Below are 19,840 nucleotides of genomic sequence, written 5' to 3'. Positions count from 1 at the left end.
AGGGGCCCAAGTACTTGGGCCATCTTCTGCTGCTTTTCCCAGGCCATTACCAGGGAGCTAGATCCAAAGTGGAGCAGCTGGTACTTGAACCAGAGCCCATATGGGATGCCAGTGTCACAGGCATCCTTCTATGCCACAACGCCAGCAATAGAAATGATACTTTTGTGACTGAGCCTGTGTTCTTGCCTTCAACATACAACTTCTTAGAGTTTCATAGTTTCATACATGAGTTCAGTGATACGGATAATTTGTGGTATATTCAAACTTATATACTAATTTTATTTTTAAGTCTTTAAAAACTTACATAGTTGTGGTTTATATTCAAGTTCATAAGAAATATATAGGCACTTTAATACTGACTGCTTCTATATTTGGTCTAAAAATTATATTTTTCAGAATCATAGTGATAACATAAATAAACAAAATTGCTAGTGCAAAAGAAAACTTGACTTTCATTACAAACATCTTAAAATTTTCTCTGGCTCAAAAGAAGTATAAAAATATTTCACTTATGGTAATTAATTCTTTTAAATTATCAGAAGGCAGACAATGACAATAGGTTTATTATAGTTTTATTTAAAATTTTAATTTCAAGTGAAATAATGTGACACTGATGCATAAGAATACAATCAAAGACTATAAACAACCTAATTCATTTTCCTGGTTTGCTCAAGCCTCCAGGCACCAGTCAGGTATCGAAGTCGTATAAAAAGTAGGTCCTTGCCCATCTGTAGCCAGCTCCAAAATGGAACTAATTTAGAACCTGTGATTTAAAAATACGTGAAGTAACAAATAAATTCAGGAGAAAATACATCAGTTTAAAATTATATTTTAGAAGTTATACTACATGATCTTTGTGACCTTTGAGCACTTTGCTTTTACTTAAATCATGGACACAAAAACAACTAAAAGTTTCAAAGCTGAAGTGTTTTCCTCTAAAAACATAGTGAACTGAAATGAAACTTGGGAAAATCTAAATTGTGAAAATTTCAGATGGCCCTCCTAAAAGAATGACAGGCTGCACATGGAGGGTCCTAGGAATGCCTAATCCAAAAACTCTACCAAGTGTTGGTTAATGAATAATAATTATATATAAAGCAATTAAAATACACAATAGATAACTACAATTATTTCTACATGTGAATCCAATCTTTAGGGTGAAAAACATGATCAGACATAAAACACTTTTATCTAGACCCATTTGTCTTGGGTCACACAGAATACTAGCCGAATTAAATGTCTGATTTGCATATCACAGAGGATCCTTACAACTGTTATTTGTACTGTACCTGTAGATAAATGAACACCTATCAAGAGAATGGATTACAGTTTCACTATCATTAAATACTATGTGAGTCCTGAAAGACCTTTTTCACTACTCTGAATTTATAAAGTCCCTTTCTTCTGAAAACATGTCTATCAAAGTACTTTGTAGACAGTAACCATAGCCTATTAAAGTTATTATTAATCAAGGTCAAATATTACCTTCATTCCACAATTTATAACACAACTGTCCCTATAATGCAAATGAACATATGCCCTAAACATGAGACAGATTTTATTTTCCCCCGCTTCATTTTCTACAGAGTCTGTGTTGGACACCAATCTACAGATAGACCAGAAGTGATCATTAACAACTGAGCAATCCTTTAACCTGTTGCCAAATCCCTTCTGATTGTAGGCCACTATTGTGGGGATTAATGAAATTTCTATAAATGCAGTTTGATTCAGCAAGGCACCAAGAGGTTTGGATTCATTCTAGACTACATAGTTTGTAAAATCTCAAAACTGGTTCTTAACCCCCTTTCCATCCATAAACATCTGAGTTTACATAGCAATAATGGCTGACTGTAACAGGGACTCTTAAAGAGGGCCATGCTAACCCAAGGGAGGGGGGTCTTTGAAAATGTCTTTGGTGATTACATTAACTGATCTCAATCATGAGTTTAGGGTCATTCTAAGGTACACAAAGGAGAAGATTAGAATATATTTTAAATTCTATATATCAAGAGCTGTCTAAGCTTTCCTGAATAGGAATTAAGATTTGTGATAGATTTCAAATCATAAATTTCAGAGATTTTTGCATTTTTAGAGACATGTACAGGAACAGGTAACAGTTTAAAAAAAATGGATTCTGAATGGATTGTAGACACTTGGAGTAAAACATCTGTATTTTTGTATTTAGCTCTGCATAGTGCTTTGCTGGTACTCAATATCCATAAGTGATCAAATAATACAATGTTTTAAAAATGGTGATGCAAACAGTGCAGTTTATGTTGCAGGACTATTAACTTTGCTTCTAATCACAGAGCACCATGATCCTGTCTACTGCAGGAGGCATTAAAGTTTCTTGGCCAGGATGGTAGACCCACTGAAGACCCCAAGAACCTACTGAAAAATCATGTACGATAGCAAGCCAGATGGAGGGGATGAGTATGTGATGCTTTCCTGGAACTGGCTCTGAGTCAAGAGAGCTCAGAAGGCTCAGATGAAGGGTGGGAAGAACATTAAAGTCAGATGACTTTCTTGGACAAATGGCACCTGACATCTCCCGCCTTGACTAACTGAAGATCAGCAGTAAAATAAACAAGATACTCACCTTCAATTTCTGTCCAATTGACAGCAATTTCTGCTATTGGAATTTTAAAGAACTGTGCTATGTAGAGCAGTTCTACGTCAAATGCCCTAAAATAGAAAATATATTATTTATTTAGAAAAAACAGAAATAGAGGATAATGAAATCTCTACCTTGGATTGTTTTAAATAAGCTGACAAAGTAGATGTCAAGCTTATCCTGAAGGTAATATTCACAGTAGGTCAAATAATTAAAAGCTGAGTAGTTCAGAAGCTTCCAGGAAAATAAGATAACTTGATATGACACTGCATAGTAATTAGATGAGAAACATTTTATTTATCACAACTCAGAAACTCTCAGAGGTAAAAGTAGTCTTGGGGGTTCCAAAGGAAATTTAGTTTTAGAAATTTTTTAAGATTGATAGATTTCATTCCCAACCTGAACTAGATCAAGACACAGAACTGATAGTATCTGCAATTGATTCAGAGCTGCTAAGTCAGAATTCTGAAAATCCCTAGAAAAAAATGTTCTTGATCACTTTAGAGTTGCTTAATTATTTTCTTTTACCACTGAGGGATCAAGGTTTCTTTTCTAATCCAATGTCTGTTCCCCTCCTCGTTTCTGTACTGTCAACACAGTATTGGTAGCTATTGAAAGTGAAAAGCTACTTTAGTCTGAAATGTTCTTTGGGTCTAAGGAAGTACGTACATTGGAATTAGAAACACCACTTTGTTACTTGTCCTAATATACACCCCAGGTCATCCTTTCTACCCGCTGCTTCTTTTCACTGGCATTATGTCTAGGACGAGAAGCCCCACTTAAACTCTCCTCACTCTTAACTGCTCTAAAATTCCTTACTGGTTTTTTTTTTTTTATCCTTGAGTTATAAAGCTCCCCCATCCCACCCTACCCCCCTTTTTGGGACTGCATGGAGGACAGTTCACATTTTAAACCAGTAACTAACACAGAAAGAAAATGCTTAAAACTCACTTATATTTAATTTCTCTGATTTTAGATAACTTGAATTTGAGCTTTTTTCTTCCCACACACTATCATCATCCATTATGAAACTAGTTAAATTCCAAGTATTTGGTTGTCCTATTGAATGAAAACTACTTTTTAAAACAACTCATTTCCTTACCTTAATAAAATACTTAGTTAAAAAAGTGAGTTCTTTGTACATATAAAACTTGTTACTTAAAATTGTGACACTTATGAAAGGAAGAAATAATTTTAATATTTAGTATTAAGTCCTTAACTCTCTCTTTTAACATAAAAATAAAATACTAGCTTATAGGATAAGCTAGTTCTAATGATATTAAATATTTCTAAGGGTATCAGTATATAGTTAGTGACCTAACAAAGTCACAAAACAATGGAAGAATGAGTAAAAAAAAAAAGGGAAATAAGCACTCATTAAATAAAATCATTTATATTTTTAGAAAAATCACTAACTTGAAAGGGCTTCTTATATTTTCTCCCCTTATTAACCACTCTACAAGACATAAACACATTTATTACAAGAACAAAAAAATGCAGCTAACATTACCGTGTTGTAAGAGCATGCTCAATTTATTACTAAAGCAAATATTTTCACTAAAATACCAAGTACTCTGACCAGACCCTTATGCTATCAGAAAGGAGGGTAAGCATTATCCTCCAACTAAGATGCTTTCATTTATTTTTGCTAACATGGGTTGGGCAGAGCCACCACATTTCCTTTTGTTACTCAGTTCCTGGCACAGTTGCTTCCTTATCAACAGATAATATTATAAAGAACAAAGAGTGTGCCGAAGCCCTATTACATACAACAGAGTCACTTGCACCCTACTGTTCTCTCTTGAAGTGCCATCAAAATTAATGCAACACGGATGGAATAAATTCATACAAACAAAGAGGAGGATAAGATGACAATTAAAAAAAGGTTTTTGTAAGTTGTAAGCTTGCTGGACAAATGGTAACTTAGGGAAGGTGGACAATGGCAGTGAGAGAAGCACAGAAACAGGCTCAACTGATATCTGTAGGGGAGATGCAGGTGGGTGTGCAAGCAGAACTACTCATTGAACGTCTGTCAGATTTTCCCCGCCCTTCACTGTGTGAGGTCACAGCTTTTAGGTGGGAGATGAATGATCCAACTAGGGGAAACCAGCCAGCCCAAAAGACAATGGTAACTGGGAAATTCCCAGACATGATTCCAGTAGTTTAACCTCTAGAGAAATCTGCCAGTAAACCAGAGGCACTGCCCATGCCCACAGCTTCTGAGTGTTTTAGTATCAGAATAAAGATGTGAGGAAAGACTTTAGGGAAAAAAAGAATGTGACAAAAGCTGGAGGCAACAGAAACAATGCAGGAAAAGATGTCAAAGTTCCAAACAAGACAGTGAAAAAAGTAGAGAAACATATTGTAGTCATAAAAAAAAATAGATTTTAAAAAATGATAGAAAAAAAGTTCTAGGAAATTAAAATTTTGATAACAGAAATAAAAATTCAAAAGAAGGGCTGGATGATGGTCTCAAAAGAACAAAAACAGAAAAGAGAAAAACTAAAATGGTTCTAAATTGGGAAAACTAGATATCCACATGCAGAAGAATGAAATGTGACCCTTATCTCACACTATATACAAAAATCCATTAAAAATGGATTAAAGACGTAAACATAAGGTCTGAAACTAAACTATCATAAAAAGACTATGTAGGGGGCAAACTATGTGATACTGATCAGGGAATGAATTTTTTTAGTTATGACCCCCACAGCACAGCAATAAAAGCAAAAATAGATAAATGGAACTACATCAAACTAAAAAGCTGCTGTATACAGCCAAAGAAACAAAAGAATAAAGAGACAACTTAGGGATTTGGATAAAATATTGTAGGCTGCACATCTGAGAAAGGGGTTAGTATCTAAAACATATAAAAATGCAAACCACTCTATAGAAAGAAAACAATTAATCCAATTAAAAAATGAGCAAGGGACTTGAATACTTCTTAAAAGACCAAGAGATACATGAGAAAACAAAACAAAACAGACCTCAGCAACACTAATCATTAGGGAAATGCAAATTAAAACCACAATGAAATATTGCTTCACAGTTGTCAGAATGGCTATTTCAGAAAGACAAAAGACAACAAATGTTGGTGAGGATGGAGAAAAGGGAATCCTTGGTAAACTGTTGATGAGAAGATAAATTAGTACAACCATTATTGATAATTGTACAGAAGTTCCTGGTGGGGAAAATATATAAACTAGCACTTTGATTCAAAAGATATTGGTTTGAATTGAGATAGGTTACACATGTGAAGACAAAGTACAATGAAAATACCTCTACTTTCTTTTTCATACTGGCTGTATGCTGAAATGACAATATTTTGGAAACACTGTGTTAAGGCAAATTATTAAGATACATTTAATGTGTTTCTTAAGTAAAAGACCCTCAATGATGAAAATTAATGTTCCCGATTTATAAATAGAGAACTTTCAAAATACAAAGAACCTAGTTTTTGAGCCTAGTTTGGGACCTAACAAAAGGCTGAAAGATTTCCAATGTAGACAGAGGAATCTACTTCCAGAGTTGCTTCTTAAATTTTCTAATTTTGGAGTCCATTAACTATCAGTTTATTTTATTCTTCAACATAACAAATGCATGTATCTAAATTTGAAGCCTAAATCTATATTATTTAAAATTTTTTAAATCTAGGAAATAATTCAAAAAAACATATATGAGGGGCCAGTGCTGTGGCACAGCAGGTTAAAGTCCTGGTCTGCAGTGCCAGCATCCCATGTGGGTGCTGGTTTGAGTCCCAGCTGCTCCACTTACAATCCAGCTCTCTGCAATGGCCTGGGAAAGCAGTGGAAGAGGGCCAATTCCTTGGGCCCCTGTATCCACACGGGAGACATGGAAGAAGCTCTTGGCTCCTAGCTTTGGACTGGCGCACGTCTGGACGCTGCAGCCATCGGGGAGTGTACCAGTGGATAGAAGACCTTTCTCTCTCTCTGCCTCTCTGTAACTCTGCCATTCAAATAAATAAATCTTTTTTTTTTTAATATATGAAAAGTCATTTTAATTCTGAAATTAAAATTTCCATAAAGCAATTTTTGGGAGTTATGTTGACATCTATCTCAAGAAACAACAGATCTTTACAAACAGATGCACAAAAGTGGTGGAGACTACAAATATGGGTATGTACTAGAATACATAGATGTCCACCATGGACAGGATTCACACAGAAGTCATGAGTAACATCAACTATCAACTCCTTCAAAAGTATTTCTCAGGTACTTATTATGTGCTAGACATTCTATTGCACAGAAGAATATACTGATAAGCAAAATCAGATGGGATTCTTGCTCTTGTATAGTTTATTCTTTAGCAGAGGGGAAAACTTAAATAATTACAGAAATAATAAAAAAACTATATATGGGACATGTAGTATGAATAAAGCACATTGTACCGCCATGGTATACAACTGGGGGCACCTAAGCTAGCTTGGAGAGAGGGCAAGCTGCATGAAGGATGATCTGAAGAAGCTGGGAAGGGAAGAATGTCTGCAGCTGGAGACAGACCATGCAGCACCTCCAACAGTCATGAGAAGCCACTGAAGGACTTTAAGCAGAAGAGGCTGATATGATTGATCAGTTTCAAGTTTTGAAAAGACACTGGGGGCTGTAGCCTGGTAGTTTGGAAAAGGATGATGTCCTAGGTGGTGGTGTTGAGATGGACCAAAACAAGATATAAAAACTAAAATCGATGAGCCTTGGCCATGGATTAAATGTTAGCAGCAGAAGTGGGGAATGTCAAGTTTTCTAGTTTCTGTGTGACAGTGTTATTCAGTAAACAGGCTGAGAGCTAGCTGGGGGAGGTCGGGGTGGGTCTTTTTTAAGGAAATCAGTAATTAAAGAGACAATGCAAACCCACTGAATGTCACTGACGGGTCAGGTATGACAGACAGTTAACAGGACCACCAGGTTTAATGACTGGAGGTAAATAGATGTTTAGGAGGGATGGAAAACATCCTACATGAAGGTCGGATGAGGGGTGAATAGAAGCAAGAAAATGAAGACAGTTAATATACAGAACTGCTTCAAGAAAAGGTTGGCTGTGAGGGCAGAGATGGACTGGAGCTTGAAACTTAGGAGTATGGGAGAATGGAAGGTTTTCTGGGAAAATTGTGATCAAGAAGAAAGGTTAAATATACACGAGAGAAATGGACAGGGCTAGGTTTTTGAGAAAGGGGATGCAAAGATCAAAGGAATGGTCTTAGGAGAGAGCTTTCATCTGTAAAAAGAAGAGAAAATGGTTTCCCTATTCTGCTTTGACATTTCTGAGCTTTTTTAAAGGGGAAAGAAAAAGGAAGTTGAAGCAAACAGGATGTTTTCAGGTTTCTCAATTTATATCAACTACAATTAAGATGAAAATATATCTTTAAACCATATGGTGGGCTTGGAGCATTTTCAAGATAAGATCCACCACAGCAAAAATGTAAAGGCATAGATTAGATTTATGTGCATAAGTGTCAATTTTGTTTAATTCTGAGTATCTTTTTATGAGAAAACAGGACTGCTTCTTGTTACCTGGAATAACTGCTGGGTAATAAGATATACCAGATACATCCCAGTTAGAAACCTACCATCGTTCAATGTGTAGAGATGAAAACGTCCGTGAAGCTGCTTCTCGAGTTAATAATTTGAACCCACACTGTGTGTCCCTTATTCCTTTGACACAAAGGAACCACACCAGAAAGTGGAACCCATACATGAGAAGAGTACGGAAGTAAGAACGCTGAAAACAAAGACAAAAGATAAATGACTTTTCCATTTATCTGTAACACAACATTGAAAACACCTGGCTGCAGACAACTGTATTTTAATATTTAATTGACTGGGCAGATCTCACATATGAACACCATTGTTCCATTAGCTTCGCCAGCAAAGTATACTCACATTAAAGAGACACAGTGAGAATGCCTATTGCTTACAGCAGAATAGAGGCGCTGGAGAAATGGTTACTGATTTCTTGGAGGTTCAGTCAGACAAGAAAAGTCACAGGACCTAAGTAGAGAAGAGTCCAGGGCTTCAATCTCCCAGGAGAAACGGCTGCATGGCTGCTATGAGCAGGCAGAACTTCTCAGATACCTACATATTGAATGCCTCTGCCCCACACAGATTTCAGTTACAAGAAAACCAAGTTTTTAGAATGTATAGGCAAAACAAAACACTAAAATTTGAGCATGCAGTTTGATACCTAGTTAATGAGAATATTGATTGAAGTGGTATGGGAGAATATCACAAAGGTTAGATTAGAAAAAAGTTTTGAAACAAAAGTCCAGTCTCTAATTAAATACACCATACAACTAATTAAATGTATTGTAAAGACTAAATTTTTTAATACCATAGATACTAAATTTAAGTAGTTTTAAATTCTGAGGATGGGGCCGGCACTGTGGCTCAATGGGTCAACGCCCTGGCCTGAAGCGCCAGCATCCCATATGGGCACCAGTTCTAGTCCTGGCTTCTCCCCTTCCCATCCAGCTCTCAGCTACGGCCTGGGAAAGCAGTAGAAGATGGCCCAAGTGCTTGGGCCCCTGCACCCGCATGGGAGACTCGGAAGAAGCTCCTGGCTTTTGGCTTCAGACTGGTGCAGCTCTGGCTGTTGGCAGCCATCTGGGGAGTGAGCCAGCAGATGGAAGACCTCTCTCTCTGTCTCTACCTCTCTCTCTAACTCTGTCTTTCAAATAAATAAAATAAATCTTAAAAAAAAAAATTCTGAGGACTCACTATTGTTATTAATGATGAATTATTATAACACAAAATGTTAATTATTGAAAACATAAGAATAGGATATTAATTACTACTGTACTCAACACTTTCATATATAAGATAAAAAACAGGATCTACTCAAACATTCTTTAGTTAAAGTGATAAGCTCACGGGATGTTGTGTTACATATGCAAGTAAGTAACCTATTAAAAGTCTATGCAGAATATTTCACATCTCATATTAAAGACCCCTCCTCATTTTGCGTTTCAAAATTAAAATACTCAGTATCATTCTTCACTCACATGTCTTTTGATAGTCTCATTAACTTGGACCACAAAGTGGATAAAGTGACAATAAAACAGAGAAAGCACCAAACTGAGCAGATACATATGAATTCTGGCTGCATTACTAATTAGTATGATGGCCTTTTTAATTCTGGTTTCCTCATCTATAAAATAGGAATGAAATGCCTACCTCACAAAGTTATGAATACAGGTTAAATGAAAATATATTAAAGCTGTTAATGAGTCATGTGCCTTGGCACAAACTAACAGGAACTAAATGCTTTTTAGGAAGGAAGAAAGCTTGAAAGCTTACTTTATCCTTCTGACCATAATTTCACTTGTGTATTAAACAGGGCCAGGAGAGAAGGAAGAATAAAGTACTTAATCTATATTGTATGTAAAACAAGCATTTTTAAAAAAAGATAATTGAGCATGTCTCATATATGATCTTGAATCACTGCATATGTTGTGATGTAAATACGTATGTCTGACCTCTCTAAGTAGACAGGGCAGAAACCTCATCTTAAAATACCTTGGTACTCTCACAAAAGCTTGCTCAAGTGCCTTCCATATAAAATACTTCCAATAATTACTGGTTGACTGATTAAAACCCCAAAAGAGCATTTATGCTTAGGAAAGGAACAAATAGAAATTGAAAGATAGAAAAAAAATTAAAGGTAGAAAAACAATACCTGTAAACTATTCTCCTTGGCTGATTTTTCTTTTCTCCCTCTCTTTTTTAAAAGATTTATTTATTTATTTGAAAGTCAGAGTTACACAAAGGGAGAAGGAAAGGCAGAAAAAGAGAGAGCGCACGTGCACGCGGCCAAGCGAGAGGTCTTCCAACAGCTGATTCATTTCCCAATTGGCTGCAACAGCTAGAGCTGCGCCGATCTGAAGCCTGAAGCCAGGAGCCAGGAGCTTCTTCTGGGTCTCCCATGAAGGTGCAGGGGCCCAAGGGTTTGGGCCATTTTCTACTGCTTTCTCAGGCCATAGCAGAGAGTTGGATTGGAAGTGGAGCAGCCAGGTCTCAAACCAGTACCCATATGGGATGCTGACACTGTAGGCAGCAGCTTTACCCACTAAGCCACAGCGCTGGCCCCAACCTGATTTTTTTTAATGTGATTTTAGTGAGCTTACTTGTTGGCAAATAAAAATACAAACAACTGCTTCTGCCTGGATCCTAATTTTGTTTTGTTTTAGGAAAATGGCTCTTTTTAAAAAGCAGAAATGTGTAGAGGTCACATAAAGACTCTAAGTTGCTTGATTTCTTCTTCTTTTTTTTTTTTTTAAAATTTATTTGACAGAGTTAGACAGTGAGAGAGAGAGACAGAGAGAAAGGTCTTCCTTCCGTTGGCTCACTCCCCAAATGGCCGCCATGGCCGGAACTACGCTGATCCGAAGCCAGGAACCAGGTGCTTCTTCCTGGTCTCCCATTCGGGTGCAGGGGCCCAAGCACTTGGGCCATCCTCCACTGCCCTCCCGGGTCACAGCAGAGAGCTGGACTGGAAGAGGAGCAACCGGGACTAGAACCCAGAACCCATATGGGATGCCGGCGCCGCAGGTGGAGGATTAACCAAGTGAGCCACGGCGCCGGCCCCTAAGTTGCTTGATTTCTAACATATGTAAAAGAATAACAAGGTAAACCACACACAAGAGGATTTTGCTTTGATTTTTAAAATTTGTTTAAATATCTTAAAACTCAGAAGACATCTAAAATACAGGTTAGACTTATTTAGTAAAATGAAAACAAGGTCATAGAGAAGCATTCTATACAATTCTGAAATGGACATTTAAAAACATGAAAGAAAAAGAAGTTCACTGTTTCAATGTTAACCATATCTCTAATGTTTATGAACTGCAAACAAGGAATTCAGGTGAAATTTAAAGCTGACTGGTAACTTCACTATCTAAAATAAGTTCAAAGGAGTCCCAAGACTTAAGCAAAGACTCTTTACAGCAACAAAGAACTATTACTGGGTTCTGTTTTCAATCCCTTTAAAATAACAAAGTCAAGAATACCTAACGAATATAAGTATCACTGCTATACAGACACATATGAGCACCTTTAAGGGGACTAAAATACTCTACCAGTGAGTGTCATGTTTGTCACCCAACATAGCAGTAATGGTGTAATTACTTGAGAATATGTATAAAAATATTTCGGAAAGATATGTGTGAACATTAGGCAATACGCTACTGGAATTGCTGTTTGCTGTCTTGATCAATTCTTGTGATCTGCCCACAGACAGATTATCATGCAAGGGTTTACATTACGAGAAAGGGAAGTCCAGGCTATAGTTCCCTGGACCCATGGCAGATGCATGTCTTGCCTCTTGGAAATGACCTGCTATAAGTTAGGTATAGTTCTAAGAGAATAATCTAGACTTGAACCACAAGTGAACTGAGCAGCAGTTATACAGAGCATCTGCGGTGGACAACTGCTGATCTCAGGTCAGTGGTCAGGGCATCCTTTCTTTCCATACATTAGTGAACAATCCTCCATGGACTCAAAGCACTAAATCAATTACAAGGTTTTAGAGATGGAGGAATGGATGGCAGGAGATAAGACAACTTATAAATATATGTGATGCTGGGATAGATTTTTTCATGTCTGGCTGTAACTGTGCTAAGTAGAAGATTTAGGATATAGCCCAGTCTCATTCAAATACTATTTCTAGGGCAGGCGCTGTTGCCTAGAGGGTAAAGCCTCCGCTTGCAGTGCCCGTTTGAGACCTGGCTACTCCACTTCCAATCCAGCTCTTTGCTATAGCTTGGGAAAGCAGCAGAAGATGTCTGAAGGCCCTGGGCCCCTGCACCTGCATTGGAGACTCGGAAGAAGCTCCTGGCTCCTGGCTTCAGACTGGTGCAGCTCCAGCTGTTGCGGCCATCTGGGGAGTGAACCAGCGGATGGAAGACCTCTCTGTCTCTCTGCTTCCCTTTCTCTCTCAGTGTAGCTCTGACTTTCAAATAAATAAATAAATCTTTAAAAAAATAAATACTATTCTAGGGAAAAAATTTACAGTTTTCAACTAATTGAGGTTCTAAGTGAAAAGAATTTAAATCATTAAAAACAACTCAAGGGGCTAGCGCTATGGTGTAGTGGGCTAAGCCTCCACTTGCAGCACTGGCAACCCATATGGGTGCCAGTTCAAGTCCTGCCCTGCTCCTCTTCTGATCCAGCTCTCTGCTGTGGCCTGGGAAAGCAGTAGAAGATGGCCCAAGTGCTTGGGCCCCTGCACCCACGTGGGAGACCTGGAAGAAGCTCCTGACTCCTGGTTTCAGATCAGCCCAGCTCTGGCCATTGGATGGAAGACCTTTTGGTATCTCCCTCTCTCCGTCTGTAGCTCTACCTCTCAATAAAAATAAAAAAATAAAAAAAAAATAAAAATAAAAAACCTCAAGTACCTGGTTCATTTCTATTGCTACATACAAGAAATACAGGTGCCAACTCTCTCCTCCCTAGATTAAGTGACTAACTCAAATAGCTAATTTCTCCCTTGCTTCCTATTTCTCCAATCTTTCTCCTTTATCAAGCAGATCATCCTTTTTGTGCTTACGTATTTTTGGAAAATATTTATACACAAAATTAATTTAAATTACCTTTGTAATCACCTTTGTAAAAACCTCTGTAAAAAATTATTTTGTATTACACATATTTATAATACTCTTTTTCATACAATCTAATAATTTAGATTTTTATATTTTATTTAATAATTTTAAAATCCCACTTATGAACAGTATCTATTATCATCAGATTTATCACCTGCATAGTCCAGGCAGATGATACGCCTTTATTTCCTACTGGTGGGATTTAGTATTTTAGTTTCTAGCATTTCATATTGATAAATAATGTGCTGAACATCTTGGACACACACTTCTTCCCTTTTCTTAATCCTGTGTATCACTAACCTGATGAAGTTGGATCAGCTCATCTTTATGCTCTCTTTCTATTAAATTACTAAGTGTGCTAAAATCTCTATGGTTAATAATGTAAGTCTTTTTTGAACCCCAGTGAGAGTCTACATGGTATACAGGATACTTACTAGACTAGATGCTGAGGATGTTAAAATAATTTATTTCTAAAAGAGCAGAGTGTAGGTTTCCATACTTATGCATAATCTGTAAGAAGTTTTGTGACTCTGCCATCAGTATACCTTGAAAAAAATTATGTCTTCTTATTTCAGCATCTTGAGGGGATGGTCTAATCTTTCATTCTTTCAGTGTGTATATGGTCACCAGGGAAACTGCTGAAAATGCAGACTCCTGGTCCTACTTCTAGAATCTGATTCAGATTTCAAAAAGATTGCAAGAAAGTGGCATTAAAAGATAAGTTATTTTGGTGCAACTTTTTTTAGAAATCCATGCATACCTTTTTCAGAATACCCATTTTCTATGAACTTTTTGAAGGCCGCTTGTACATTAAAAAAAAAAAAAACCTCCTTAGATAATTTTCACCATGAAAAATACTGCTCTATTCTCCTATTTTCCTTCTGACTATGGTAGATGAACCATGAAGAATATAATAGACAATTACTGGGCTTGATGTATGAGACCTGCATTTCAAAGTGAAAAAATGATTAAGATTAAAATAAAATTGTATGGAACATATTCCATAATAGGATATTCATTCTTCCTTCAAGTTATTCTAGCACAATCTATAAAAGGAAGAATTTAACATCTTCAGTATTTTTTAAAGGTCTTTCTAAACAGGAAATCACAAATCTTTCATATTTTAAGGCATGGTCCTTTTCTAAGAGGAACAAGGCTAAAACCAAGTATTTAAACTCTGAATGAAATTCACTCAAAATATCTGGAACCAGAAGTGTTTCAAATTTTACATAATATAAAATATTTATTATATATAACATATGTAATATATATTATAATATGTATATAATGAAATTATCTTTGGGGAAGGAACCCAAGTCTATACAAGAAATTCACTTGTGTTTTACATATACTTTCTACACATAGCCTGAAGAAACTTTTATATAATACTATAATACTTCCATGTATGAAACAAAGTTTCATGGTGTGAAATTTTCCACGTGTGGTTCCACGGTCAGCACTCAAAAAGCTTCAGATTTTGGAACATTCTGAAATTTTGGATAGAGGATTCTCAGTCTGTATAGTACATAACTGTACCAATACTAAAAAAAATAAAGGCAGGCTGACTGGTTCAAAAATTAATTATGTGGAAAAGTTTGCCTATTCTGAAATGTGGCAATGTTTCATAAACTTCATGATGGTTTAAATGAGGTTGAAAAGAACAACATTTTTAAGACATTAAAGAAGAAAGCTTATTTCTTAGCAAATGTATATGTAAAAAGAGAAAAGAAAATACTGCTATTTCATGCAGTTAAGTAAATTCTCACCTGAGCAATTGATTCTTTTTCCAAATGAGCCCGAGATCCACATGCAATAGCCATTTGATCCTGAGGAGAAAAGCAGTGGAACAGTTTTTCAATATTTATATCTCTCTCAAAGAAACATTTATTTTCAGCATGACTATCTCATTTTTAGAAACTTAGAAAGTTAAGGGGCCAGTGTTGTGGCATAGTGAGTTAAGCTGCTGCCTACAACACCAGCATTCCATACAGGCACTGGTTCAAGTCCTGGTGGCTCCACTTCTAATTCAGCTCTCTGCTAGTGAACATGAGAAAGCAGAAGATAGCCCACGTAATGGGCCCCTGTCACCCATGCTGAAGAAGCTCCTGGCTTCTTAAAATCTTTTAAAAAAACTTGAGAATTAAAAATCCTTTAGGGGCAGGCATGTAGCACAGGAGGTAAGATGCTACCTGGAGCTCTCATATTATTGTGCTTATATTCGAGTCTTGGCTCCACTTTTGATTGCAGGTTCCTGCTAATGCACACTCAGGGAAGCATCAAGTAATGGTTTAAGAACTTAGGTCACTACCACCCATACTGGAGACCTGGACTGAGTTCCCTGCTCCTAGCTTCAGCTTGCTCCAGTCCTGGCTGTTGTAGGCATTTGGGGAATGAATCATTGGATGGGAAATTTTTCTTTCAAATAAAATACAAATTTTTTAAAATTAAAAATTTTTAAAGGTTTATTGATAAGTTCAAAATATGTACAGTTTTGAGGAGCTTAACTGTACTTACTAAGATAATACTGAATTTAAACTGAATAGGGCTAAATATAAATGGCATGTACTACTTCAAAATTCCTATTTTCATCTATTTGAGAATCAGAGAATACTCTCATCTCCCAGTTCACTTTCCAAATATCTGATGGCTGGGGCTGGGCTGAAGCTGAAGCTAGGAGCCAAAAACTTAATAGACCTCTCTTACATTGAGTGGCAGGGACCTAACTACTGAATCACCACTGCTGCCTCCCAGGGTCTGCATTAGCAGAAAGCTAGAATCAGGGGCCAGAGTGTATACTCTGATTGAGATGTAGGAGTCTTAACTTCTAAGAGGTCAAGTGCCTGCCCTCTCCCTAAATTCATACTTAAAAAAAAAAAAAAGATTTTTTTTTTTAAAGATAGTTACAGAGAGAGAGGTCTTCTTTCTGCTGGTTCAGTCCCCAAATGACCACACTGGCCAGAGCTGGGCCAATCCCAAGCCAGGAGCCAGGAGCTTCTTCCAGGTCTCCCACGTGGGTGCAGGGACTCAGGGAGTTGGGCCACCCTCTGCTGCTTTTCCAGGTGCATTAGCAGAGAGCTGGATTAGAAGCGGAGAAGTTTGGACTCGAACCAGTGCCCATATGGAATGCCAGCACTGCAGGCCAGGGCTTTATCCTGCTGCATCACAGCACTAGGCCCTAAATTCATACTTTCAAATAATTTATTTGAAAGAGAGAAGACACATATACTAACATATGTTCCTTCTACCTGCTGGTTCATTCCCTAAATGGCTGCAACAGCCAGAGCTGGGCCAGCCAGAAGCCAGAAGCCTGGAATTCCATCAGATCTGCCAGGTGGGTGCAGAGGCCCAAGCACTCAGACTATCTTCTGTTGCCTTCTCAGGCATATTAGCAGGGAGCTAGATCAGAAACGGAGCAGCTGGCTGGCTTTGGAGGTGGCAGCTTAACCTGCTGTACCGCAACAATGGACCCTGAATATAAACTTTATAAGAACTACGGCAAGATCTAAGTAAACTAAGGAAATGCTTATAAGCAAATAAAAAAATTCAACACACAGAAGGCATGTCATGATCATGGCTTTAAGATGTCAGAAATCTCTGAACAGTCAGGGCTCCCTATATTAATCTGTAAATTTAAAGCCACATAAATAATAATACCCAAATAGTTTCTAACTGCACTAAGTAAGTTGATCTTAGAGTTACTACTGAAAAATAAAGGAAAAGGCCAGGAAAATTATAAAATTTCTAAAATTCTAAAAAGCACAAAGAACTAATCCTGGGGCTGATGCTATGGTACAGTGGGTTAAAACCCTGGCCTGAAGTGCTGGCATACCATACGCATACCGGTTCGAGTCCCTGCTGCTCCTCTTCCAATCCAGCTCTCTGCTATGGCCTGGGATAGCAGAAGATGGTCCAAGTCCTTGGACCCCTGCACCCACGTGGGAGATCTGGAAGAAGCTCCTGGCTCCGGACTGGCGTAGCTCCAGCCATTGTGGCTATGTGGGGAGTGAACCAGTGGTTGGAAGACTTCTCTCTCTGTCTATACTTCTCTCTGTAACTCTTTCAAATAAAGAAAATAAATCTTTTTTTTTGACAGGCAGAGTTAGACAGTGAGAGAGAGAGAGACAGAGAGAAAGGTCTTCCTTCCATTGGTTCACCCCCAAATGGCTGCTACTGCAGGCACGCTGCGCTGATCCGAAGCCAGGAGCTTCCTCCTGGTCTCCCACGTGGGTGCAGGGCCTAAGCACTTGGGACATCCTCCAATGCCTTCCCGGGCCTCAGCAGAGAGCTGGACTGGAAGAAGAGCAATCGGGACAGAATCTGGCGCCCCAACCGGGACTAGAATCCAGGGTGCTGGTGCCACAGGCGCAGGATTAGCCTAGTGAACTGTGGTGCTGGCCGAAAATAAATCTTAAAAAAAAAAAAGAACTAATCCCTAAGGACTTAAGAACATATTAAGCTATCATAATTAAAACAAAAGTAGTAGAATGTGAATAGACATATCCATGGACCAGAATGGAAAGACCAGAAACATACATACAGAATTGGACGTGAGCCTCTTTTCTCAATACTAACATATGTTCCTTAACTTTATACTAAGATACATCCAAAGTTTAAGTGTAAAATATTGAGTCATTGTATAAATGATCTCAAGCATAACTGAAAATGAATCTTGACGAAGAACGGGATGGGAGAGGGAGTGGGAGATGATTGTTGCGGGTGGGAGGGTGGTTATAGGGGGAAAAAGCTGCTATAATCCAAAAGTTGTATTTTGGAAATTTATATTTATTAAATAAAAGTTAAAAAAATAAAACCTATAAGCCTTGAAAAAAAAAAAATGATCTCAAGCAAGGCATGAGTATATGAAGCCCAAAAGACCAATTTGAGATGAAAAATTTGTAAAAACTGTTGACCAGCAAAGTGATGACAAAAACCCAAACATATCCAAAGTGAAGAGACAAATATTTAAATAAGAGCCAGCGTTATAGCATAGAGGGTGTGGCCCCCACTTGTGACACTGGCATCCCATATCAAAGTGCAGATTCTAGTCCCCACTGCTCTGCTTCTGATCCAGCTCCCTGCTAACGTGCCTGAGAAAGCAGGGGAGGATGGCCCAAGTCTCTGGGCTCCAGCCACCAATGTGGGAGATCCAGACAGAATTCTGGGCTCCTGGCTTAAACAATGGCCTAGTGCAGGCCACTGGGGAGGGAGCCTGCAGATGGAAGATCTCTGTCACTCTGCCTTTAAAATAAATAAAATCTAAAAAAAAAAAAAAAAAAAAAAGATAAATTGGGGAAAAATGCTGTCAATTTATATTACAGACATAAGGTTAATTTCCAAAATGCATAAAGTACTTCTAATCAATTATTAACAAAAGTGCCCAATTGGAAAAACATGCAGTCTCTGGACAAAGAGTTCACAAAAGAAGAAATGAAACAGCTAGTTGAAAAGATTATCAATAACATTTATATCAAGAACAATGCAAATAAAATCTTTCTGTTTTGACCATATTGTACCTGCACACTCTATGGACAGAAGTTTGAAAATAGTTATGAAAACATAGCTTGACCCCGAAATTCCAATAATTCTTCCTCTAAGTATGCTTGCATATGTATAAAATGACTTTCACACAGTACTGTCTGAAGGAGCACATTCATACAGAGGGACTAGTCATGAAGTTGTGAAAAAGTATTTTCATGTATAAATATGGATGAATCTCTCCAAGATATATTTAGTAGAAACAAAGAGACAGTGTGCAATGTCTTACAATTTATTAAAAAAAAAAAAAAAAAAGAAAAAAAAAAAAAGAATTCAGGGGCCAGTGCTGTGGCTTAATAGGTTAAGCCTCCGCCTAAGGTACTGCCATCCCATATGGCTGCTGGTTCGTGTCCCAGCTGCTTCTCTTGGCTATGACCTGGGAAAACAGCAGAAGACGGCCCAAGTGCTTGTGTCCTGCACCTATGTGGGGGCCCCAGAAGCAGCTCCTGGCTCCTGGCTTTGGATGGGCCCATCCTGGGCCATTGTGGCCATTTGGGAAGTGAAGCAGAGGACGGAAGACCTCTCTCTCTGTCTCTCCCTCTCTCTGTAACTCTACTTTTCAAATGAACAAATAAATCTTAAAAAAAAAAAAAAAAGAATTCATTCATACTTCTTAGACCTAATGAAAAATATGGATAATAGTAGTTACTTCTGGGACTAACTGAGAAATAAAAGGTGGAGGTAGCTTCACTGTATAAACATTTGAATTTTGAACGATTCACAAAAATAGATAAAATACAAAAGTGTTCTTTGTAAGAAACCGGTAAGTATATAAATTTACATTCAGATGGCAAAACTAAATTATCTCACAACCTGAAAGCAATCACTCGCTGTAGTATTTTGTGTATTACTATGTGTTCTTTTATCTCTGTATTTTAAAAAAATCATGGTTGAAATTTACTTATGCCTATTCTGTTCTTTTTCATTACAGTTTTTTCATGTTTTTTTTTTTTTAAACTTTTTATTATGAGTATTACCAAACACAAAAGCTGAGAGAAAAAAAGAGATGAGGCTCCAGGGACCTACCATGTGCCTTAACAATGGTCAACACATGGCTGCTCTATAGAAGGCACCTCACCCAC

The 19,840-nt window shown here is 37.6% G+C and overlaps 1 protein-coding gene across 1 annotated transcript in view; it reads right to left on the bottom strand.

Moving 5' to 3' along the window:
• Positions 1 to 555: 555 nt before the first annotated feature.
• Positions 556 to 19,840, bottom strand: part of ALG5 (ALG5 dolichyl-phosphate beta-glucosyltransferase) — a 54,546-nt gene continuing 35,261 nt past the window's right edge. Inside the window, exons 7-10 of the mRNA XM_062194362.1 lie at positions 14,990 to 15,049; positions 8,199 to 8,350; positions 2,600 to 2,685; positions 556 to 763 (exon numbers count right to left, since the gene is read on the bottom strand). Of these exons, the coding sequence (XP_062050346.1) occupies positions 648 to 763; positions 2,600 to 2,685; positions 8,199 to 8,350; positions 14,990 to 15,049 (414 nt within the window). The 3' untranslated portion in view covers positions 556 to 647. The remainder of the gene's footprint in view (positions 764 to 2,599; positions 2,686 to 8,198; positions 8,351 to 14,989; positions 15,050 to 19,840) is intronic.

Source organism: Lepus europaeus, chromosome 6 (genome assembly GCF_033115175.1).
Source record: "Lepus europaeus isolate LE1 chromosome 6, mLepTim1.pri, whole genome shotgun sequence".
Lineage (NCBI taxonomy): Eukaryota > Metazoa > Chordata > Mammalia > Lagomorpha > Leporidae > Lepus > Lepus europaeus.
Note: the sequence above shows the minus strand (reverse complement) of the source record. Positions and strands in the feature narration are given on the sequence as shown.